The 25,980-nt window shown below is 45.9% G+C and overlaps 1 protein-coding gene across 1 annotated transcript in view; it reads right to left on the bottom strand.

The window, feature by feature from the left end:
- Positions 1-8,807: 8,807 nt before the first annotated feature.
- Positions 8,808-25,980, bottom strand: part of LOC146192627 (uncharacterized) — a 56,147-nt gene continuing 38,974 nt past the window's right edge. Inside the window, exons 3-5 of the mRNA XM_084600474.1 lie at positions 22,111-22,312; positions 10,819-10,922; positions 8,808-9,038 (exon numbers count right to left, since the gene is read on the bottom strand). Of these exons, the coding sequence (XP_084456600.1) occupies positions 8,808-9,038; positions 10,819-10,922; positions 22,111-22,312 (537 nt within the window). The remainder of the gene's footprint in view (positions 9,039-10,818; positions 10,923-22,110; positions 22,313-25,980) is intronic.

Below are 25,980 nucleotides of genomic sequence, written 5' to 3'. Positions count from 1 at the left end.
CTATTCCGTCGCGCTGATCCAAACATGTCCGAAGAAAAAAAACTTCGATATCTTATGAAGGGAATTAAGGAACAGATCTTCGTTGGATTAGTGCGATGTCCCCCCAAGACCATCGGGGAATTTGTATCCGAGGCCACTACCATTGAGAGGGCTCTAGAGATGCGATCTAAGCACTACGAGCGGCCGTCCATCCCTATTGCTGCCGCCATCGCGGACACTGGTAGCACTGACGTGCTCCGTGAGACCATACGGGCCATCGTACGCGAGGAGCTGCAAAAACTAGTTTCGACGGCAGCACCCCCTCAAGTATCCAGCCTTTCTCAGATGGTTCGGGAAGAGGTCAACCAGGCACTCAACCCACCCGAGCCACTCCCGACAATGCCACCACAGCAGGCCATGACCTACGCCGCAGTCACTCGTCGTGCCTGTCCACCTCCCAGTCAGCATCCACCTCCAAGTCAGCACCAACCAGCCCCTGCATACACTCGTCAAGCACCTCCCGCTCGAATTTCTCAGGTGCGTCCACGCAAAAGCGACGTCTGGCGCACTCGCGATAATCGCCCGCTGTGCTTCCACTGTGGCGAAGCTGGTCACCTGTTCCGCGATTGCTATTACCGACGAATGGGTCTGCCGGGATTTAGCGCCGACGCGCGAAAGCCGCAGCGTGGTGAACGACCCCCTGCCATTGACGCGTACCTGGCTGAATCATCCGGAACGCCCTATGACTACTCGCGGTCGCCTTCACCGGGCCAATACTCCTCGCAGACACGTGGTAATGCCGGCCTGACGCGGGTCCGCTCCCCTAGCCCCCATCGGGAAAACTAGACGCGGCAACCTTTGGAGGGAAGGTTGCTCATCGACGAAATTCTCAAGCTCCTCCACCGCTGCAACCGGATGGCCACTCCGTTTCACGACGACACGACGCGCCCCACAATGATCCGCTGCCTCGGCGCTCCAGTTCTCCGACGGCACAAAATCAGCTAGTACCACACCGCAGCCGTGACCGGACCCCGCGACGTTCCGGTAACACCACAGCCGTAACCGCCGACCTGAACATTTGAGTGGACGGAACCGACGTGACAGCGCTTGTGGATACCGGCGCCGATTATTCTGTGATGAGTGAACCTTTCGCCGCCACTCTGAAAAAGGTGACTACGCCCTGGACAGGCCCACAAATTCGTACCGCCGGAGGCCACTTGATAACGCCGACCGGTACCTGCACTTCTAGGGTAACTGTGCAAGAAGAAACGTACTTAGCAACCTTCGTCGTGCTTGTCCAGTGTTCCCGCGACGTCATCCTTGGCATGGGTTTCTTAGCAGAGAATGGAGCCGTTATCGACCTGCAGACTAAGTCAGTGACCTTATCGACTGAGAACGCAATACACAGTGCTTCAGAGCGACCGACAGCACTGCACATCCTTGATGATCACGTCACTATTCCGCCCCGTTCCAGCGTGATGACGTCTGTGGCTGCGAATACACTGCGAAACTTTGAAGGTGTCGTGGAGAGTAAACAGATCTTACTTTTCGAACGCAGTCTTGCTGTAGCCAGAGGAGTCGTTCGCCTCGAAGACGGCAAAGCAGACGTCCTACTCACAAATTTTGGCGGTGAGCACCAGCATTTAAGCACTGGGACTGTATTGGCCCATATTTGCGGTATCACGCATGTTCGAAAAGCCTCTGGACTTGCGACGCTGTCATTTACCGAAATGGAGAGGCCTACCACCGATTTACACTTCGACATTATTCCTGCACTTTCTCAACTGCAGCATCGCCAAGTGAACCAGCTCCTCCAGCGCTATCGGGCGACCTTCTCCAACTCTTCACGTGTTGGCAGAACCGATCTCGCCAAGCATCGCATTATTACGGATGATACCGTGCCACCTCTCAGACAGTCACCTTACCGAGTGTCTCCGACTGAACGCGCCGCTATCACCCGCCAAGTGAAAGAGATGCTTCGCGACGATGTCATCCAGCTCTCGCGGAGTCCATGGGCTGCACCTGTCGTTCTCGTGAAGAAAAAGGATGGTACGCTGAGGTTTTGTGTGGATTACCGCCGGCTAAACAAAGTTACAAAGAAAGACGTCTATCCCCTGCCACGTATCGACGATGCTTTGGATCGTCTCTGCTCTGCGAAACATTTCTCTTCAATGGACTTGAAATCCGGATACTGGCAACTAGAGGTAGATGAGAGGGATCGCGAGAAAACGGCGTTTATTACTCCGGATGGGCTCTACGAGTTCAAGGCTATGCCCTTTGGTCTCTGTTCTGCTCCGGCTACTTTCCAACGGCTTATGGACACCGTACTTGCAGATCTCAAGTGGCAGACATGTCTCGTTTACCTTGACGACGTTGTGGTCTTCGCTCCAACGTTCGAGGAGCACCTTCGGCGACTTGAAACTGTATTGCAAGCCATAACATCCTCTGGCCTTACGTTAAAGAACGAGAAATGTCATTTTGCTTATACGGAGCTCAAGTTCTTGGGGCACGTCGTAAGCCACGCTGGTGTCCTGCCGGATCCAGAGAAAACGACAGCTATTGCCAACTTCCCTCCGCCCAAAGACCAGAAAGCTGTTCGACGATTTCTTGGCTTATGTGCCTACTACCGGCGCTACGTCAAAGATTTCGCTCGACTCGCCGAGCCCCTAACACGTCTGACAAAGACAGACACGCCTTTCACTTGGAACGCACCACAGGAACAAGCATTCAAAGAGCTTCAACGCCGCCTACAAACACCTCCCATATTGGCTCACTTCGACGAAAACGCCGACACGGAGCTTCATACCGATGCAAGCAACATAGGCCTGGGCGCCGTTCTAGTTCAAATCCAGGGCGGCCAAGAACGTGTAATCGCTTACGCCAGTCGCTGTCTATCTAAAGCAGAAGCGAACTATTCCGCAACAGAGAAAGAATGTCTAGCCATTGTGTGGGCGACGTCGAAGTTCCGGCCATACCTTTACGGGAAACCATTCAAGTTAGTAACTGACCACCATGCCCTATGCTGGCTTGCAACCCTAAAGGACCCTTCAACCCGTCTTGTAAGATGGAGTCTACGATTACAGGAATTCGACATAACTGTCACATACAAATCTGGCCGTCAGCATTCGGACCCAGACTGCCTCTCACGGGCCCCTGTAGATCCCCCCGCAGATGAAATTCCTGATGAGGCCATACTGCTAAATGCCATCAGCACAGAGTGCCTCGCTGAAAGACAATCTGCAGATCTCGAACTTCGTCACATCATGGACTATCTAAACGGTGCATGTACAACCGCTCCGAGAGCTTTCAAGCGTGCTCTGTCATCGTTATGTGTGCGCAATGGTGTCCTCATGAAGAAAAACTTTTCCGCCAGCCAAACGCCGTACCTGATTGTTGTACCTATATGTCTACGTGATGAAATCTTACAAGCTTGCCACGATGAACCAACCTCTGGACATTTGGGAGTCACGCGCACGCTTGCAAGGCTCAAGGAAAAGTACTACTGGCCTCGACTTAACTCAGACGTTTCACACTATGTGAAAACGTGTCGCAACTGTCAGCGTCGTAAGGTGCCGCCGACTAAGCCCACCGGACTCTTGAAGCCAATAGACCCACCGTCGAGGCCTTTCCAGCAGATTGGCATGGACATGCTGGGACCATTTCCCCTTGCACACTCCGGTAACCGGTGGGTCATTATTGCCACGGATTACCTTACACGATACGCGGAAACCTCCGCTCTACCCAACGGTACTGCCTTAGAGGTTGCAAAGTTTTTCATCAATTGCGTTGTCCTGCGCCATGGCGCACCGGAGATTTTGATTACTGACAGAGGAGCCGCATTTACAGCCGAATTGCTGCAGCAGATTTTAATTCAAAGTCATACTGAACACAGGAAAGCAACACCTTACCATCCTCAAACGAACGGCTTGACCGAACGCTTGAACAAAACACTCGCTGACATGCTCTCAATGTACGTCGACGTAGAGCACAAAACGTGGGATGAAGTGCTCCCGTTTGTTACCTTTGCATACAATACAGCGGTCCAGGAAACAACGAACATGACACCTTTCCGTCTGGTCCATGGCCGCGAAGTGACCACAATGCTTGATGCCATGTTACCACATCTAGACGATGGCAACCAACAACCAGATGTTCACACCTTTCTGCACCTCGCCGAAGAAGCCCGTCAGCTGGCCAGGCTGCGAATTCAGAATCAGCAACGCCGCGATGCCCAGCGATACAACCTCCGACACCGTGACGCCCGGTACACAGCTGGAGACCGCGTCTGGGTTTGGTTTCCTGTACGTCGACGAGGCCTCAGCGAGAAACTGCTGTGTCGTTACTTTGGCCCGTACAAAGTGGTAAACCAAGTTGGGGACCTAAACTATGAGGTTGTTCCTGATGGATTTAAAAAGTCCCGACGCTCCACGCTCCCGGACGTGGTCCACGTGGTCCGCCTGAAACCGTATTACGACCGATAGTGTTGACTCTTTCTGTGCGTGAGCAACTGCCCTTCGTGCAATGGTTTTTTCTTTATCTCTACCCACACTCCCAGCATCGGGACGATGCTTCTTGTACCCGGGGGGCAATGACACGCTGCATTCTTTATTTTCCCTCTGTGCTGATCGCGAGCGTGTGCCTCCTCGAGGCGAAGAAACCGATGTTCGTCTCCTCGAGGCGAAGAAACTGAAGTTCTTCTGTCGAAGCGGGCCTGCTAGTTTCCTGCCGCACTGTGACTTCTGTTACTCCTGTGTCCCGCGGTGACTTCTGATCAGAGACGTCACACCGTGACAATATATATATATATATATATATATATATATATATATATATATATATATATATATATATATATATATATATATATATATATATATATATATATTGTCACCAACACACGTAGCAACATATATATATATATATATATATATATATATATATATATATATATATATATATATATATATAGTTGCGGACGAGATTAGGCCAACGATAGGCACCATCAGTTGCGGACGAGATTAGGCCAACGATAGGCACCATCCCCATCTATATTATGAGCCTGGATCCCTGGTTCTACAGATCCTCTGCACGCAGTGCTGGCCTCTCGGAAAATCTTTTGTCCTCCTACAGTGGCCTTTGTCATGTGCTGCGCCAAGTCACCGATGTGACGTATGAACGTGTCCGCTTGTGTCCGCTTCCTACAGACACTTTATGTTTCCTGCCTTAAGCCATACGACCTTATGGCGTCTCGCCAGTTTAACGCCTGGACGGTGCTCACACCGCCGGGGGATCATTTTACGAGAAGATGAAGGGTTTTCCGCCCTTGTCTCGCGGAATTTAAAAGGCAGAGGAACAGTGGAACTGTTTGGTGGTGCAGCTCGCTACTGTGACAGTTGTGGTTTTTCTCGTAATTCATTTCAATATTTTAGGTCTCCAATTAACAATATATTCACGTATGCATGCATACATATGATTACAGAAAAGATACAATATAAAATGAACAGATTTAGGCCTCGGGGGAACTCAATGGCAGACAAAATTACTAAAATAGTTAACAAATTTCTTCGTACATTACAGCTCTCGATGATACGTAAGAAGAAGCCGTATTTGTACGTGTCAGTGCGCGGTTAAAGTGCAGAAACATTTAAATTTTGATGATGCCTAGTTTCTAATGGTGCATAAACATTTATTTACATGAGTGTTCATTGACAAGAGAGACGGTTAGTTAATGAGCATGCAATATTCCTGATGCACTGGGTATACGGGCGTTTAAAATTGGGTTTAGAGAAAACTGCTTTGAGATTAGACGAGAAGAAAAGTATCTCAGAGACAGAGGGAAAAACGAATTGCCTTCTTCTGGACACGTTCCATTTCATCGAACTACAATTATGCTGTGGGCTCAAAAAAAATCCGACGTATTTTATAAGTGATCGGAGTCGCTCTTTGCAAGCTGAAGGCTTTGTATGACGTGGCGCTGACCGTAATGTGCGTCAAAGATACTAAAGTCTCTGAAGCTTTTATGCATGCTAGACTGATATGCTTTGATCAAGACGAGTAGGAAGTCAAAGGAAGCGATAGACATGTTTTTATTCGGTTATTTATTTAGGAACGGGTTATTGAACGAATACGTATAGCGGGAAAGTGAGGATAATTTGGTAAAAGACATGCAAAGCCTTTCATTGAAGCTTATTTTCCTCTCCCATTTGTCAAACCACTGAAAAACGCTAATGCAGGAGAATCACGTAAACGGTGGTGATTATAAATAGTGTTGGGGGTATGGTACGTACAGCACGAAGTTTTCACATTTAGGCGAATTTTAGTAGGTACCGGCCAGACGACACATCTACTGTAGAGGAAGTGGCCGAGTTGAAGCACACATACTGCGTCCGGAAAGGAAACTGGCAATGCAGTTGACGGCTGTCGTATTTGTTTGCACGAAGTTGAGTTTTTGCAAGAGCTGGGAGTAATGAGCTGTGTTAAACGGTTACTCTTGAGTGAATTAAATGAATTGCGTGATGGCGCCGTAGCCGCGGCGAAATCCATGCTGAAAATAATTCTGGATATTTTTAGCTATCAGAGGCAGGTATAGCAGGCACAGCCAGGAAGTTTATGAGTTTTAGGTGGACACAGCTGGCAGAGTACCAGGCTGGTTTGGACTAAGACATCTATATCTCCCAGTGAGATTAGCTTTAATGTTGCTGATCAATCAGCGCATTTTATTTCGCCAAAGGGCATACGGAGAAAAAAAGCGAGCTGGAGAAAAGAATGTTTGCAAATCATTTCAAAGCAAAATATTCTTGTACATTTCAAATCTCCAAGCCAACTTGGCAATGGTGAGCAATTCAGTAACAGCAGTAAATCATGCGTGAGGAATATTCCGCGGTTGTCGTGGTGATGAGGGTACACGCTAGATCATGGTAAATAATCTTGCGACCTCACAGTACACGGCTTTTTTGCGTTTATGTCAGAGGAGCGACCTGGGGCAGCCGTCGGCGACCGTGTGGGTTTCACCTTGAGATAAGCACGAGGTAAAACCACAACAGAGAATCTCGGAGCCCTAAAAGGAGACATCGATGCTGTTGCCGGAGTAGAGTTGTGCCCGGCTGCGAGGCTAGCGCGGTAGCACTGTGGAAGGCTGCATTGGACTAGAGTTGAGCCCTACTTAGGAGGCTTGGCCCGCGGCTACGCCAGGGTGGCTAGCCGGCACTCCCCTTTCCGCAAGAGCGCGGCAGGACCGGAGACGAGGGGCCACCGGCGCAAGGACCCGATGGCGGTGGAGAGATGGGCGGCCGCTGCTGCCACGCATGACTGCGGATGCATGTGCTATGGCTCGGCGGCAGCGGGGTGAAGATGATGTACTTGAATAAACTCAGGGATTCGTAACGAATGCATAATCTTTAATTCAAATGTTCAGTACATAAACAGCGACAGGGACATCATCGCGGAGAGGCTTTCACCTCGCCATCCTATCCTTTATGTTTCAAATTCACGAAGAGAGTGAGAGAGAAAGACCGAGAGAATATGCGTCGGACCGCCACCAACGAAATGCATGATTGCGGCCAAAAGTGCTACACACGCCAATGTGAAGACAACGATCACGAAACCAGAGCTCGGCATTGGGCCTAGCCAAAGCAGTGAAGCTTTCGCTATCAACAGGGTTAACCAAACTAAACCACAGCCAGTTTGTTTACTACCCCATTCTTGTTCCCATTTCAAGCCATCATTCTACTGATCATCGACCTGGGAAATTCGCCGTGTTCGCTCTTTTTCAAGGTGTGACCAATGACCACTACTTTGCGGAACCAGCAATTTCTACTGGAACAAGTTGATGGTCTAGTGTTTTCTTACTGCTACTGGCCTTTTGCGTTTTTCCCTTTTATCGGTAAGCAATGTTCTTACCCTATATCACGTACGGTTATTTCTGTCGACAAAGCTTCGCTATCATCGTAACTCCGAATTGTAAAAAAAGATCTCGAAATTCACATAATTTTCTATCAAAAATGGGACGCAATTGTTATTCCTGCAGTGTTCAGGATAGTGTCACGCCATTTTGGTTCCTATTTAGCATCCATTTTCAGTCAAGCTATCGGCTAATTCGCTACAGGGATTCGAAATGCCGATGTCTACCGCCGATTGTACACAAATCAGTGAAACTGTAGGTGTCAAACAAGAAATGCGACAGGTACTGCACGTTCGTTTCATAAAAAAGCAAACAAACTATAGACGTTTAGCACTTTGCCACACTCTGCGCCAGTATCGCAATAAAAAAAAGATCACCGAATGAAAAGCACGTTTGAAGACGCTATTGCTCTGCCCTTTGGATAAGCTTAATCCTGCTCATAATATTTTGGCACAAAACTTATTATTTTATTATCTCACGTTTCAAGCTGCTCCTTCAATTAATATTTATTGTTGGCTATAATATTCAAGATTCTTCTCAAAAACGCTAAGAACTAACTTTAAAACAAACATCCCTCCAATAATAACGACCTATCTCTGGAAAGGGCTTTCCATTCGATATGCATTACCTACTAAAAGCAACTCGCTCCCACTGGGAATATTTTGCTCGGGAACAAGAAATATTTCTAGAACTCCATATTTGAACAAAAAAAAATGGCTGGCCATTTATTAGCAGTAACATAATGTCCTCTGATTGTAGGTTCTCTGTAGCGAGGCTTAAAGCTTGAGTCATGTTCCACACAATTCATTGCAATACTAGCACTCAAACTACCTCAAAACGTATACCGACTGCGATCAGATGCTAATCATGCCTCTTTTGCCACAGTGAGATACCGTTCTGTTCTCCCTGCTTTTTTCAACTCACAAGCCTATACGCGCTCTGCCTGCGTATCCCACCTTGTTGTGTGGAAGCTGGCGACATAGTTGTAGTGCGTGACGATAGCCCCCTTCGGCATGCCCGTGCTTCCCGACGTGTAGCATACAGCGAGTACGGCGTTCCGGGGATCAGCGACTGGGATCTCTTCAAACTGCTTTTCGTCGAGCGCCAAGAACATCGCGGCGGAGATGAAGCCAGTGCTGTGCGCCATGCAGAAGAGGCCCTGGGTCAGAAAGAGAATAAACATCGCCGCTTCTAAATGGCTCAGAGTGAAGAACGGTCACTCAATAGCATGGCTGGACAACACCGGCTAGGCTGCCAACAGTTGTGCTAAAACTCGACAAACGCAACTTACGTAGGACGCTAAGAAAAGGACCCAAATTGTGTCGTACTATGCCATAGTCACACTATAGGTACATCCCTTTCCCCGTTATTGCGAGATCAATGTGTAGATGAGTCATATGTGAAAGTACTGCAAGGTATTTATAGTGGCTGAACAGTAACCATAGTTATACATAAAGAAAGTGACAAATTTAAAGAAAGGTGTTAGGCACGGAGACACGATATCCATGGTGCCATCTACCGTTTGCGTATTGGGAGTATTCAATCAGAGCAGTTAAGCACGAGGGCAGATGGAAAATATCTCAGCAATCTGCGATTCGATGATGATATTGCCTTGTTAAGTAACTCAAGGCGCCAATTGCAACTGATCTAGACATGAAAAGCAGAAAAGTAGGCCTGAAGATTATTGTGCAGAAAGCTAAGTTAATGTTTAACAGCCTGGGAAAGGAACTTCAGCTTAAAATAGGTAGCGAAGTGCTGGAAGTGGCAGGCGAATATGTACTAAGAACAGGTAGTAATGGCAAATCCGGATTACGAAAGGAAAATAACTAGGAAATAATATTGGGATGGGGCGCATTTGGAAGGTATTCATACATTATGACTAGCAGCTTACCGGTATCGTTCAAGAGGAAAGTGTATAGCAGTTGCATCCCACCGGTACTCACCTACGGGGCTGAAACAAGGAGGCTAACCACGGGAGTTCTACTTAAGTTGAGGACAACCTAGAGGGCTATGGAACGAGAAATGGCAGGGGTAACATTAAGAGAGAGGAAGCGTGCATAGTGGGTCAGAGAAATAACTCAAGTTAGAGATAATCTACTCAAAATTAAGGAGGAGAAATGGGCATGGGCAGGATATGCAGTTCGAGGAGAGGATAACCGTTGGTCTCTAAGAGTAACCAACTGGATTCCAAGGGAAGAAAAGCGTAGCAGAGGGCGGCAGCAAGTTGGGGGCATGATATTAAGAAGTTCACAGGGGTCAAGCGAATGCAGCTAGCAGAGTAAATGGTTAATTGGAGGAAAATGGGAGGGGCCCCCGCCTTTCAGTGGGTATAGTCAGGCTGATGATGTTGAGAAGAACGACAACCCATTCGGTCAAAAGGTGAAACCTCCAAAAACTTGTTAAGTTGTCACCATTCCAAGTGTGGCAAAGAAAATTACGTGGCACCAGCATGCAGCGGACACCGCAAGTTTATTGATACGTCCTTGCGAAGACAGATGGCCCCTCCCTGGTCTGAGTCTGAAAGCGGCTTTCGCAGTAAAAGCTGTGAATGGACGTCAATATATCACCCCAGCACCCCAGATGACCACTGCCTTGCAGGGATAAATTGCCTCCGAGATTTTATCCACAAAATATCTAACTGAACATCAGTTTACGGCAAACTAATGGTTCTGCCAGTCGTCGGTGTCAAGCCTATGCTCCACAGTTTGAGCTCTCGACCAGATATATCTCCACAATCTTGATAGAGACACCTGTCACAGCTACTCACGCTGTGGAGGTTGTTTTTGTTTCTACATTGCTCAGTTCTTTACTAAAAAGAATACTGCTTCTGGCGTGTTCAGCATATTATCAGGATGCAAGCATAGCCCCCCAAAAGGTGTCAAGTGGATGGTGATTCGCTCTTTCACGTCAAACACACGGGAACGTTGGCATCTACTCACCTTTACTGGGAGATTTGCAACAGAGTTTTTGACTTTCTCCGTGTACTGTTCATCGGTTAGGACATGCATGCTGTCGCTGTCCTGTGCTATATAGCGGAGCTCACCTGCACATGAGAATGTGAAAGCATATAAACGCCGCGAGCCAAATTATACCAGCACACGTAGTAGTATCACCCAGGCGCCATGCTTAAATGTTAAATAACGCCTATCCCCACGAATAGAAGCCCATATAGGGCAGTGCTGACCGTATGATCTGCGTTATCCTTCAATGCCAGCACGCCGGCTCTTAAAGACACTTCCTGAAAGAGCATTTCCTTAAAAAACCACTTGCATGAAAGAGCAGTATGTGGAATGCAAACACTCCAATCTTTGTTTCTGTCTCAGCTGTGAACGTCGATTCGAACATGACCAGTATTGCAATAATCCAGAACTGTAGGAGCTTTAGCAAGTGATGTGCCCTTACTATTGCAGCGCAAGGTACCATTGTCAAAAATAGCTTACGTGAGGAGTGTGTGCAGAACAATAACTATAGTTCTAAAAAATAATCGAAGGCCTTCGCATCATATGCCTAAAGGTACGTGAGAATTAGCATGCGGCATGTCTGTAACCTTATGTAATCTTACCAGTTGGCTGAGTCGGAAAGTAGGTCAGCAACCGCATTTTCGTTACCGAAACCAAGCAAAAACAATGTAAAGAGGAAGATGTACATTCGAAGATGAAGAAGAAGCTTCCGTTCTCTGTCGCCAGTGGTCTTAATAACTTTAATTGGATGAATTCTGGCTTACCTACTTTTGTACGTGCGCACAGTGAACCTGTGATAGATTTACCTTTTTCCAGCACTAGTGTTCCTATACTCAATTGGTCGGCAGTTGATGGTGGCACCTCTAGCGACCATATACCTATTGTTTTTGAGGTAAACTGCCGCATAACTCCGCCGACATCTCAGTTGAGATCATACGCTAATTATAACCAGTTTCACTCATTTTTGATTTCATCTCTTGAGTCAGTGGTTGAGGCTACGGAAGAGTTAAAATCGCAAACATTATGCCAGGCTATTGAATCTTGTCGTAAAATGTGTGAATTCTTAGTGCGTGCCTCAAAAGGCAATATATCAACAAAATGGTGGAATGCAGATTTTTCGCGTGATTATAGAAGAAGGAAGGCTGCATAGAAGAGGCTCCTTCACAACCATTGCCCCAAAAATTGGCACGATTATAAATTTTTTGCAACTACATTTAAACGCACAGTCACACAAGCGAAAGATAATTTTGATACTGAGTATTTCAATTACCTTCCAGGTTTTTAAAATCACGGAAAAAGATCCCTTCTCAGAAAATTTACCCTCATGTGTTTCGACTCCTAGAGAAGCTCACAAAACAGTAGCAAACAATGCTAAAGGTTAAGAAAAGCGTTTTTTGTCAACACTTCCCAAATCCCCCATGTTTGTAGGCCCAGTAGATACGGTTAAGGATGTCCCTTAAATTACATTTTCTCAGCTTCAATTGGAATGACATTGCCAGCTGCTGCGCCTGGCCCTGATGGAGTAACGTCAAAAATTTTAAAGATCCTCTTTGAGGTGTCAACAAATTCCTTGTAAGAGTTGGTAAATTGCTCAATTATTCATTCTTGGATACCTGGTGGCTGGACACTAGCCAAAATGATTCCTTTACTGGAACATAATGGTGGTGGCTATACTTTGGACAATATCAGACTAATATCTTCAACATCAAACTTGGTAAAATAATTGAAAGGGTCGTACTCTAACGCGTTACCGAGTTTGTGGAACAAAAACATATTCTTAGTCCCTGTCAAAGTGGATTTCGCGCAAAATATGCGGCGCAAAAAAAAAAAATGCATGCTGCATTGGTAACTCTCGATATAGAGAAGGCTTATGATAATGTAGAGCCCCGAATTTTATGGCACAGATTAGAAAATCTATGTTTTCCACAATATTTAATTGAGTGGATATCTACATTCCTACAAAACAGACAATTTTAGTGTTCATTGAAGGGAGTGCATTCTGGCAGATATCAACAAACCACAGGTGTCCCTCAAGGGGCAGTTCTCTCGGCCGTGCTCTTTAACATTTTAATGAGTTCAATTCCCACTCATCAATATGTTCGCGCGTATGTCTATGCGAATGACATCGCATTCTTTACGGCTGCACCTGACATTCAATCCCTCAACAGGCGCCTGCAATCGTACCTAAGCTCCCTTCAAAATTGGTTATGTGACTTAAGAGTTACATTAAACGTTAAAAAGTGCGCTTTCCTTGTTTTCCAAATTCAGGATCCGGTAAATCTTTCTCTAACATTTAAGCAGGAAATTATTCCTCAAGTATTTCAAATATCTAGGGGTGATTTACGATGACCATCTGGCATGGAGGGATCACATTGAACATGTTGCAGCGAAGGGGGCTCGTGCTGTGGGTATGTTGCGCAGGTTAAGCAATCCAAGGTCTGGGATGCAGCGAGACGCACTTTTAATGATTTATGTTATGTACGTCCGCCCAATTATAGAATTTGGATCTGTGTTATTTTCTGGTTCACCTGCTTACAAAATTCGTCCGCTTGTTCTTTTAGAGCGGGAAGCGCTTAGATTATGCCTTGGGCTCCCCAAATTTGTGGCTAACAATGTGTTGTACCTTGAAGCCCGAATACCACCGTTGTTAGCTAGATTACAATTCTTGACTGTCCAGACGTATCTGAAAATATATGAATCACAATTCCACCGCTCCATATCAACTTTTTGTTGCGAGCCAGACTCCTTTTTTGGAGTCGGATGGCCTCGGTTTCATACTCCGGAGTGCAAAATCTGTTACAACCTTTGCACGTAGTCCTTTCTAACATCCTTCCAACAAAAGTAAGTGCAGTCGGTTCAAATTTTCTACGATGACATTTTCCCAAATAATGCAAAACACTTAGCACTAACCTCACATTTTAAATGGATTATTAGAAGATCATTTGCAAAGTCTTCCCGTTAGCATAATGATAGGAACTGATGCTTCTCAATTTAATGAAGAAGCCGGCGTTGGAATGTACTGTCCGCTTGTAGACTAGGCTTTTTCAGTCCGTCTTCCGGATTTTACTCCAATTTTCCATGCGGAGTTGCTGGCGGTGGTGCTTGCTCTGCGCAAACTAGACCCACCATACTCAACAGTGGCTGTAATTACAGACTTTTATTCCTGGTACTTGTCGCTTTCTTCGAATATGAATTCACCAATTTTAAACACCTTTCTTTCCTTGCTCCCCTCACATTTTAGCCTCATACATATAGTGTGCATCTTTCCTGTACTCACCTATGGGGCTGAAACGTCGAGGCTAACCAAGAGAATTCTACTTAAGTTGAGGACAACCCAGAGGGCTATGGAACGAAATATGGTAGGGGTAACATTAAGAGATAGAAAGCGTGCAGAGTGGGTCAGAGAAGTAACTCAAGTTACCGACATTCTAGTAGAAATTAAGAAGAAGAAATGGACATGGGCAGGACATGTAGTGCGAAGAGAGTATAGCCGATGGTCGCTGAGGGCGACAAACTGGATTCCAAGGGAAGGAAAGCGTATCAGGGGGCGGCAGGAAGTTAGGTGGGCGGATGAGATTAAGAAGTTCGCAGGGGTCAAGTGGATGCAGCTTGCACAGAACTGGGTTAAGTGGAGAAATATGGGAGAGGCCTTCGCCCTGCAGTGGGTATAATCAGGCTGCTGCTGCTGCTGCTGCTGCTGCTGCTGCTGCTGCTGCTGCTGCTGCTGCTGCTGCTGCTGCTGCCGCTGCCGCTGCCGCTGCCGCCGCCGCCGCCGCCGCCGCCGCCGCCGCCGCCGCCGCCGCCGCCGCCGCCGCCGCCGCTGCCGCTGCCGCTGCCGCCGCTGCCGCCGCCGCCGCCGCCGCCGCCGCCGCCGCCGCTGCCGCTGCCGCCGCCGCCGCCGCTGCCGCCGCCGCTGCCGCTGCCGCTGCTGCCGCCGCTGCCGCCGCTGCCGCTGCTGCTGCTGCTGCTGCTGCTGCTGATGATGACGATGATATAGTGTGGGTACCAGGCCACAGTAATGTGACAGCACATGAGATTGCTGATAGCTTAGCTAAAGAATCTTTGAATGGCCCTGTGTTGCCCATCCTCCCGGCAACAGCGTACATAACAGCAGCACGATTTCGGAGGCGTGCCTTATTAAGCGCGCAGTCTGGATCTGTTTTATCATCGGAAGACTTCCTGCATCTCAAGTATTCTTGGAATAGGAAAGCATGTCAATCAAGGCAGACTGAGGTCTCTCTAACCAGGCTACGCCGTCGTATTCCGCCCCTAAATTTCTATATGCACAGGTCTGGTTTGGCGCTTTCTCCTGTCTGCGCATTCTGCGGGGAACCGGAAACAATAAATCATTTATTGATATTTTGCCGCCGTTCTACCATGATGAAAAAACGGTATTTAAAGAAGCCGTTACAACAGCTGGGTCGTAATTTGAGCAGCCAAACTTTATTATCGTTCGGTGCCACCATGCTTGGGTAGAGCCACAGGCCTGTTTTTAACGCCATTCAAAACTTCTTAATAGAAACAAAACGTCTACCTTGCTAATATGCTTGGAATTTTTAATCTGTACATATAAATCTTAGTATTCTCCTACTGCGTGCGTTAGAATTTACTCTTTTATTTTGGTTTTTCATATTTACATTTCCTTCTCTATTCCCTGGCATTTATTTCTGTTTATTTTTGCGATGTAGTTATACATCTCAAAATCTAATATCTCTGCACCAGAATTCTTGGTCAATCCCCTTGTGTGGGTATGTGCCATCAAATTAGATAACAACAACAACAACAACGACATCGCTATCGGTGTGTGCTCTAGATCTGCTCGTACGTGAAGTGTTCCTGGCGTGCTTATAGATAGCGTCCCAGTACCTTTAATAAACCTCCATCCTACAACACACGCTTTGTGCCCAATAGAACATAACGAGGCTAAACTATAAGTGCAATGAAGAGTGCTGCTTTTTCTGCTAGAACAGAGGTGAGTATATATTTACTTGACTACTATGCCATATGGTCGTCCTGTCTCAGTGGCGCACATCCCTTTCATCTGTATCAACTCTGAATGGTTATTCTTTCATCTGCTCAGTGTCGGCGATCACAATGGACTTTTCGCTGATTAAGTGTGCCTCGCAGATAATTTTGGTGGTTGTCGAGTGCCAGTTCACTTATCATGGGACTACAGCCTACATATCTAGAGCCTACATGATCCACACCACTTCATTGCGTCCTTGGGGCGTGGACCCGTCTCTACAATGAAGGTCGGGTTCACGCAACTACTGTTCTTCGCGCAGGTTAGTGACAGTATTGTTTGCTGACATGTGCTGCTATTGAAGCAAATCACAGCTCTGTTGGTGACATGATGCAACAACTTCTGGATGGTCAAAACGAGATTAAAATATAACTACCGGAAATGAATAATACCATGCTGAAAACAAAAAGCAATGGATATCATTTCGGATAGCTTGACACCCTTGGAAATCAAGATGGCTAAGTTGGATGAAATGCAGAATGTTATTTCACAGAGCAAAAACATTGAGGCTCTAGTAAAATAGGTTGATGATCTAGAAAATCAGTCTCGGAGATGCAGTTTGCTTTTCCTCTGTGTTTGACGATAAAGATGAGCATGAAGCGTACGTAAAATCAAACATTTGTTCGACACCTTTGCAGTATTACTCTGAAAATCGATCAGGTAGAAATTGAGAGACTCACATAATTGGGAGGTTTACATGAAGAAAATGTCGTTCCTACAACCCCCCCCCCCCCCCCCCCCAATTATAGCAAAATGTCATATATTTCAGGGTAAACATGCAGTTCTCACTAAGGCAAAAAAAAAAAAAAACGAAGACTCAAGGCTAGTTATCGCGATTTTGGAAGACTTATCTGAAAATGTCGATAAAAAGAGGAACGCACTATAGGACTACGCTAAACTGTACCGTCAGGAGGATGACAATTCTTCTATCTCTCAAATAGGATATATAGTTACTAAATAAAATCAAGCACAAGATTTATGAGATTGATGACGTTGTTTGGTATCACTGGCAAAAAACAAGACTTCTCAGGTATCTTTCTCTTTACTTGTAGTTTACTGCAGAAGCGTAATTAACAAGGGAGATGAATTTCGCAACCTAATTGATATGAGTAAGCCTTCCGTAGTTCTTGGAATGGAATCATGGTTTTATAGCGAAATCAGGGATAGTGAGGTGTTTCCGGAAAACCCCCTTTTACGGTAAATATCGTGACGGTCATGGTGATGGCGTTTTTTATTTTAGTCAGTCACTAACTTCCCTTGTATCGGATATCAATGTTGGAACATGTGAGACTGTATGGCCTCAAATAATGCTTAGTGATGGAAAGTCCCTCTCTGCGTGTTCCTTTTATAGAACACCAGGAAGCACGTTTGAAGTTTTATCTTATCTGTCGGAAGCGTTAGAAAGCGTTAGGGCAGAGTAATTGGTGGAGGTTCTAACCTGCCGGGTTTTGCTTGGTCACCAATATATTCTACACCCAAGAAAAATTCTGCGTCAAGGCAGGACATACTAAGCATATATAGGTCGTTCGCGATTATCCGAAGTAGCTTTTTAGTCAACCCGTGGTACCAGTGTATCATATCTACTCCTGACAAACATTCCAAAGGCAGCAAAGCCTGCACTTGTTATCACCGGAATCAGCGGCCACGATGCTGTTCTATTTGACAAGAAACTGAAATATGCGAAAGTCTTGCATACCGGTACCAGGTGTATTTATAACTATAAGAAGACTCGTACAGCACAAATCTAACTTGTACTAGATAATTACTATCGCGTATTTGAAACGCTATCGGAGTCACTAAACATAAAATATTTATAGAATAGAGGGAGTTACTAAATATAAATGATTTATGGAACCTATTCATTAATACAACGAGTTAACTGCGTGATCAATACGCTCCGTCCTGGACGCTAACACCAGGGGACAGCAGATGTAAGCCCTGGCTCAACAGAAAGGTGCTTGTTGTAGCCAACAACAAAAAAAGTTTTTGGAATTTTCAAAAAGAATTTATCTCAGATGCATAATGATAAGGTTCAGTAGTTGACAACAGAAATGAAAACTGCGGTGAAAGAAGCAAAATAGGTATTCTTTAGCTATTTCGACTCACGCGTACATAAATGCCCCAATATGTTATGACAGTTTTTAAATGAAATGGATGCCATTAATGGATGTCATTGTATGCCATTAACAGTAAAGTGATAGCATGGATCAAAGCGCACCTTCATTCAAGAAAAGAAAGGGTGGTGATTAGTGGTGAATTCTCGGAAGAAGTTGCTGTCATCTCAGGTGTCCAGCAAGGGTCAGTTTTAGGACCTATTTTTCTTGCCATTTTTATAAATGACATTTTCACTGGTATGTCGTCTACATTGAGGCTGTTCGCTGATGATTGTGTTGGATACCGAACTATTACTAATCGTGCTGACCATGACGCTCTACAGTGGGATCCTGACAAAATCGCTGATTGGTGTAATAAGTGAGGCATGACGATTAATATCCGGAAAAGTGTAATATATGTTTTACTAAAAAAGGTCACCTAGTAGTTTTGTTCATAGTATTCATTCAGTACATTCGTTCTCTGTCCCTGACTACAAATGTCTTCGTGTTTATTTAAGTAATGTACTGCATTGGCATAGGCACATTTTCTATATCACTACGAAAGTAGTTCATGTTTAAGGTTTCCTAGGCCGGTATGCCCGGCGTTTTCCTTTAAAAACTAAAGAAGTGTTGTATACAACTAACGTAATGCCTATACTAGAGTACACGTGTACAGTATGGGGCCCTAAATCTAAAAATAATATTGAAAAATTAAATAAGGTCCAAAACCTATCTGTCTGTTTTGTGTTAAATAGTTACAGCCGGCACTTCAGTGTGTCAGATGCGTAGAAAAACGCTATAGGATGGGTTTCACTACAGAACAATAGACAACATGCTTAGGCTGAAATTCTTCCATAACATACTTCATTCTAGGTAATGGCAGTTACCGGTATTTATTGCCGCAAGATTATATATCTGCAAGAAGGGACCACACTTACAAAGTAAAAGACATAAAATGCAGGACATACTTTCTAAACTGTCGTTTTTTTTTTAAACAATACATGAACGGAATAAGCCGACCCAAGAAGTTGTTTCATTAAAATCTAATGAAATGTTTGCCGCACAGCTCTAATACGTGCACTTGTGTTTGCTTGTATGAAATTATGCTGTATTATACTTCCTGTATTGTTTTTTTTTTTTTTTTCTGAAAGCACGTAGCATTGTTAATATTGTGCTTCTCCCCCCCCCCCCCTCCCATTTCTGTAATTTCCAAAAGCGCTTGCAAAAAATAATTAAATAAATAAGATTTCATAGTTTAGTATTCGGCCTAGACAAGGTGAAGCATATGGTGAGTTTACGCGACAGCATATAAAGCTCGTTCCTCCGAAAAAGCGCCGCCGTCGTACATGTAGCCGCGGGGAAAAGTTAGAGCACTGCAGAATCTGCATTGGGGTAATGCGAAAGCACTGATGCTGCTTTTGGTTAATTCTGGTTGCTTTATTCCCTTCTTGTTTACCTATTTTAGCCTTTGGTACTTTCAAATTGCACACCAATCCCTTCTAATGCCCTTTTTCGGCCCTATAACTTCCGGCTGTGGGACGTCAAATCCTTGACGTCACCCTAAATGACTGCCTTAGGTACCTACTTAAGTCTTTGGTACCTTCAAATTGCGCGCCAATCCCTTCGTGTGCCTTTTCTGGCTCCATTTCAGACTCCGTGACGTCAAGGATTGGCTGATTTAATTAAACATTTTAGTATTTGATACATTCAAAGGTGGCGCCAAGCCATTGGCTAATAAGACCATTTTCGCCTTTACTTTATAGTCTTGAATCTAATTAATTACCTAAATAATTATTGTTCTAAACATTTTTTTCGGACACAACATTACGTCACCCTCTATCGTATGACACCACTCATTAACCTCTACCACTTCTAAATTACTCACTACTTCTGCCCGACACGATTTTGCGTGTTTTACCTCAAATTAATTACCTAATTAACCTAATGGCCAAATAGTTTTTATGGAAAAAACATTACGCTGCCCTCTATCAATTGACACCACTCATTAACCTCTACCACTTCTCAATTGCTCACGACTGCGGCGGACACGATTTTGCTGACGCGGTCTGCGGACGCGGCCTGCTGACACGGTTTGCGGACAGAAATCTGTGAACATAGCGAAGTAATGTTTTCTCATTAAAAATCCTGAATATTCGACAGGGTCACAACGTGACAACCACATGATTTAGCGCAGGAATTTCAAACGCTTTACATCTAAGTGCAGGTAGCTAAATGAAGGACTGTCCGTGTGAAACAGAAATTGGCAAGATTCCTCTGCGGTGGTTACTTCAGAAAATGTGTGTTCATATAAAGTAAATGTGTTGTTATTAAGGGTTGAAACCAGGTCGTCTGTATGACAGGAAACGCCGCGTAAGGGCCACGAATGTTGCTTCGCACAAAGTGCATTAGAAGGACACCTAAAAAAACGCGTTGTGGTCCGTGTGAGTTACTACTATGTGTTCGGGATCTCTATTGATCTTGCAGCAATATTAATGTTAATGAAATAAATTATTTAAACGAAAACAATGCACACTCGCAGAACGAACTGGCAGCGCTAAAGATGGTTATTATGCTTTCAACTCCGAAGGCGAAACTTAAGCCTCCTCCTCCTACTTTTCTTGAATTTCGACTTGCGAAATTGAGCACATTGTTTAAATAAAAAGAAATGGAAAAGCGAGCTTATTTGGAAACTATCGATTGTTCAGAAAATCTTGGACGATGTTTTTGAGGCCTTTTAAATATACAAAGACCGCTGGCACACCCCTATCACGCGTTGAACAACGTGTTGCTAATGACAACACTTAACATTCCGAAATCTATATTTATGGCTCCGATCAGCGAAACGGAAGTAAAAAATATATAAAAATCTGAAGAATGAAACTGCCGTTGATTTTAATGATAATGAAGCGCTTACCTTGAAGCCGGTCCCAGACATTATAAGTACACTTTTTTACGTGCGCGAAACTAGTGTAAGAACTAGTATTTGTGCGAAACTAGCCACTACCTATTACCTGGCAGGGCTTTGACAGAGATTTTGCTCACAAAGTCGACACCGAATTTTCTGGAGAAGAGGCCCTTTAATGTTATCGCGTTAATTTTAGAACTTTGCGGAAACGTCGCAATGATAACAAAAGTAACAACATTGGTTCCAGCGAACTATCAAAGCATGGGGGTCATATGATACCAGAGACCGCAACTGAAATGCAGTAATTGCTAAAGTAAATTATTTATTGACTCTAAGCCTCCTGAAGTGCACTTCATGGCAATGGATGAAGTGATAAATTAGATGAGGTATGTTCTCTGGAACAGAGTTTTCACCTAGAATCAGCGCATATATAAAGTTATATAATTATTTTTGTCACTGAGAAATAGCGCTAAATCATTGGCCACACATGCGCTGCCCTGCCTCTCTGTTTTTATACAGGGACACTTCAAAGCAGTCCGACAATGGACAGCGCGGTATCGAAGCTGCCGGCGCCCGGCCTATAGTCCACAGAAAACTAGCAGAAACGGAATCCACACATACTTCAAGAGCTAACATCATGCGTAGCTAAGCCCATCTCTATGGACTGAACAGTTATGGTTCATGGGCCATAGTGAAGAAACGTTGAGGGAAGCAGGGCAGGAAGAGCCCAAAAGGTAATTGACGAGAAAATCGGGTGAAATTCATTTAGTTACATACTTGTGCGTGATCACCTGCACTTCTATACTTACTCTGCGATTTTAACATGACATTGTTGCTACGCCGCTCTTTCTAGTCTAGTCCTGCACACGGGAACTCACCTCATTTTAGTCGCATAATATGTATTGTTTTAGGTTAAGTTACATTGCCTTAACACTGATATCTTTTCTTTTTCTTCCTCGCGCGCGTGCTAGTCTTTTCTGTCAAGAACGGATTACTCATATGTGATGAATTTAAATAAAGAGCTGACCTGCTTGCTTTGTCTATATTTTGAAACCTATGTTTAGCTTAGGCCAGTTGGTAACAACGTTTTGAAAATATGGCACAAATATTGACACGAACGACACAGATGCAGGCGGTAAAGTTCCTGTTCCGTCTACAGCCGTGTCGTCCGTTTTGCTTCATGTGTTCAATGAATATGTTTTGCATAATGGACCATAGAAATAGGCTTCGGGTTTCCATCTTGGTCCCACCTTCGGTGAGCGATGTCTTCGCCAAGACGATTGTCGCTCCAGCAAGAACACAGCCGTACATGGCGATGACATTTTCCACGCTGTTGTTGAGGTGCACGCAGACCCGATCACCCGCATTAACGCCATGTTGCCGTAGTCCAATGGCGTACCTCTGCATGTGCGAGAGCACCTCCGCACGAGTGAGGCTGGTTATTTCATCCAACTGCAAGTGGAAACATGTCGCTTTTAAAGACGCCCGTATATTGTGCGAATCCTGGACGCCAAAACAACATTAACTGCTAGAAATTATTTGGCGCTGTTAAATACTGAGTTGTTCGTATCGGCGTTGCTTTCGAACGATAAAGCAATGAGCATATTCCATACCATCGCAAGACGACATCAGATGCATCTCTAAAATGCCTGCTAACATGAAAACTTCCTACTTCCGGTCTGACAAAAAAAAATTACTTGTGATTTTACCATTGATCATTCCGAGTAGAATTGCGGAACCGAGAATAACGAAGATTTGCTTTCCAAAGGCGATCAGCCTCTGCTCGACTCAACCAGAGTCCTTCAGTGGTTCACTTCTCCATGACTAACTGCGAGATGCCACATTTATACACCCCGCGCATGCGCAGTGGTTCCAGCGTATCAGAAGAGTATTGACGTCACTGCGCATGCGTGGCGGAGCGAACGCTGTTGTGGCGACACCTCTGAGTCACGCGCCGCACAGGAGTCGGTGGTAGCCCCGGCGCGCCAGCTGTGCATCGCGTGACGTCACTCCCTCCTGGCGCATGCGCAGCTGGCGCAGCGGTGGCGCCACCTCTGAGTCACCCGCGCAGCGGAGGAGCCGGCGGCGGCTCCGATGCGACTCTCCAGCTCTGCTCCAAATGACATCTCTCGCTCCTCGCGCATGCGCAGCTTGGTTCATCGGGGGCTCTGCGAAATGGCTCACCGACTAGCCTAGTGTTGCTTCCGCAACAACAACAACAAAAAAATTTGTGACAGCTGTAATTTGGGCAGAAAAGGTATAATCATGAAGAGAGGGATCTAAAGAAAGCTGGTTGTGAGCAAGAAACTATAGAAGACTTATTTTACTGACGAGCAAAACGTGCGTTGCCATTAGTAGTTCCCCGTATCGACCAGCTGCAGCCTCTGGTGGGCTCATATTTGGGCGAACAGGCGCCAATGCTGTCATGTACCATCTGAAGCGTCGTTTGTCACTGCACCCAGACTGATTTATCAGCTCCTGCTTCGTCGACAAATAATGAGAATGGTTCTGGCAAGCAAGAGATGGCAGATTACAAACACCGGCACCCCCGAACAGAGAATTGAAACATTTCATTGAAGTGGCGTTCGTTGTGGGCGTTGTTCGATTCACGACATTTATGCATGGGCAGAGAAAAGAGTCATTTATTTATTTAAGAGGTATCTTGCTCATGGAGAGCTTTATGTTTTACACCGGTCATCTAACAACCACCAAAATATTTTCTATCAACGACGTGCTCAAGGGATGTGATATTTAATGTTAGAAAGTGAGCGTTAACAGCAAGTGCTGCCTCCACGCATGCGGTTTTCAACCGTGTCGTTAGGGCGCTGCAGTGAGGCTAGTGCAACGTATTTGCGTAAACAACTAGGTGCACTGTCTATTTAATGTACACTGCCTCCGCTTCGCAGGAGATTAAAACTGGCCGGACAGGCGACTTCGCAGAAGTTGGGAACCCTGGTTGGGCAGGCGACGCACACCATGTAACTGGCGGGGCCAGTACGACATACCTCATGACTACACTCATATTCAGATATCACTGCCACAATTTGATCACCAAAAACGTTATCTAGTTTCGATTTAAGCTGGCGCTCTCTTATGCCGGCAACGTTTACGCTTCAAATAAGGGCACGCAGTTACATGCGTATGAAGAGAGAATTTATAGCCCATCGGTAGGCGATCTGCACAGCGGTTATAATGCTACCCTTTTTGGTGCTTTCTTAGGACCACCATGCCCTTTCGACAGCTTATGCAGAGTACTGGGAACTGTAAAATGCTTTTCGGTCATCTCACAGCAGTCAAGCGCGCGTTTTGCGATTTCTGGGCCGGTTTGAGCGCTCATCCTCTTCGTTCTTAACCGAGTTTTGTGCTCGCGGTTCTTAGTTGTGTCTTGACTGAGTGCGATATCGATTATCAATATACTTATGACAAAGCCACGCCCATTCCTTATATGCGAGTATTCGTTAAAAATACAACTTTTGGAAGTAAAACGCTCCGGCAAATGTCCGCTGCGCGTTTGAAGGCGCCATCGTAAGCATGTTTCTCCGCAACCACTTTGTTGTCCCCATGAGCAAAAGCGATGACTAGCACACTCAGTGCAAAACGAAGCACAGGTGAAGTAACAACCGCAATATTTACAGAATTAGTCCATGCGAGGTAGTATGTCGGGCACCGACATGAGTGGCAGGTAAATAGCAAATCTGGAGGATGCTACCTGGCGGGGCCAGTACGACATACCTCATGACTAGACTCATATTCAGATATCACTGCCACTATGTGATCACCGAAAACGTTATCTAGTTTCGCTTTAAGCTGGCGCTCTCTTATGCCGGCAACGTTTATGCTTCAAATAAGGGCACGCAGTTACATGCATATGAAGAGAGAATTTATAGCCCATCGGTAGGTACCGTTGTCAGATGGGAGGAGGTTTGACTCCAGAAGGCGCTGCACCTCAAGGTTTCACATAACCTATCTGCCCGTCATCAATCATACATCATCACCGGTACCTCCCCCTCCTCCCGGATGTCCGGGGGGAGGAAGATTTTGATTTGGGATGACGGCCGTACCCTGGCAAGGGGGCAGTCGTGTGGTGACACGCGCACAGCAGTCACCGAACACTATGCCAACTGTGTTTAAGGTCCCCGCTGTGACAGCAGGCCGAACACAGGGAGACCGGACCTTCTTTGGACCTCGGATGTCCTGAAGGACAACTGTTATCTTAAAGTGCTTCATATTAACACGGTTATGGTACGCCCAGAAACCTCGCAAATAATCGGTGGCCTGCTCCACGTGTCTATGAACTCTTGCTCGCTGAGGTGACGCTGCTCACGGCTTAGGTGAAACCAGACCTCCCTGCGGACTCGTGCGAGCACCTCATGAAGGCCTGGAACACTGCGCTCAAACGCAGCGGCGCACCTGGCAGACCAGACTTGGTACATGCACTCACCGAGCAAGAGCACAAACTGTTTCACAGCATGCCTGGATAACGGGTTGAGGTACCTGACAGTTTGATACGGCACTCCTGGAACGCTAAACAAGGTAGCCACTCGTCGAAGGAGGGCTGCTGGGAGAAGACATTGTGTAAAAATATGCACAATGTCTTCACGACCACCACAGAACGGGCAAACTGGATGCAAGCTCGCTCGTGTGAACGCCTTGCTGCGGATGGGGAGCCGTCCGCGTGCAAAGCGATACATGAACGTTGCTCTGCTTGCATCCAAAAAATTTGCCAGTATCAGATTCCAGCTTGGGCGCATATTGGACAGATCTGTTTGAATATACCTAGGAGGGAGCTTCGGCGTCAAAAGATTGGCTAGATCCTTTAAGGGTACTGCCAGAATATCTATGTCGGCCTGGAGGCCTCTGAGTCGCTCCAAGCAGTTAGCTGCTTGTGCATAAAAGGGCGAAGGAGAGCCGGAACGGGGAACACAGTGGGAAAACGTGCTTTGCGAAAAAAGGACGAAGGCGGGTGCCTAGGAAGAACGAGGACAAGCTTCAAGTCAGGGACATGTCTGAATTCAGGGCTGTCTGGGTCCATCTGACGTGTAGCGCTGCGGTTACTATGCCCAGGTCGGGGAGGCCAATGCCTCCCTTGTCCCGAGGCTGTTTCACCACAGGCCTCCCGA

This window comes from Amblyomma maculatum, chromosome 4 (assembly GCF_055883805.1).
Source record: "Amblyomma maculatum isolate TAMU_Amacu chromosome 4, ASM5588380v1, whole genome shotgun sequence".
NCBI classification, from domain to species: domain Eukaryota; kingdom Metazoa; phylum Arthropoda; class Arachnida; order Ixodida; family Ixodidae; genus Amblyomma; species Amblyomma maculatum.
Note: the sequence above shows the minus strand (reverse complement) of the source record. Positions and strands in the feature narration are given on the sequence as shown.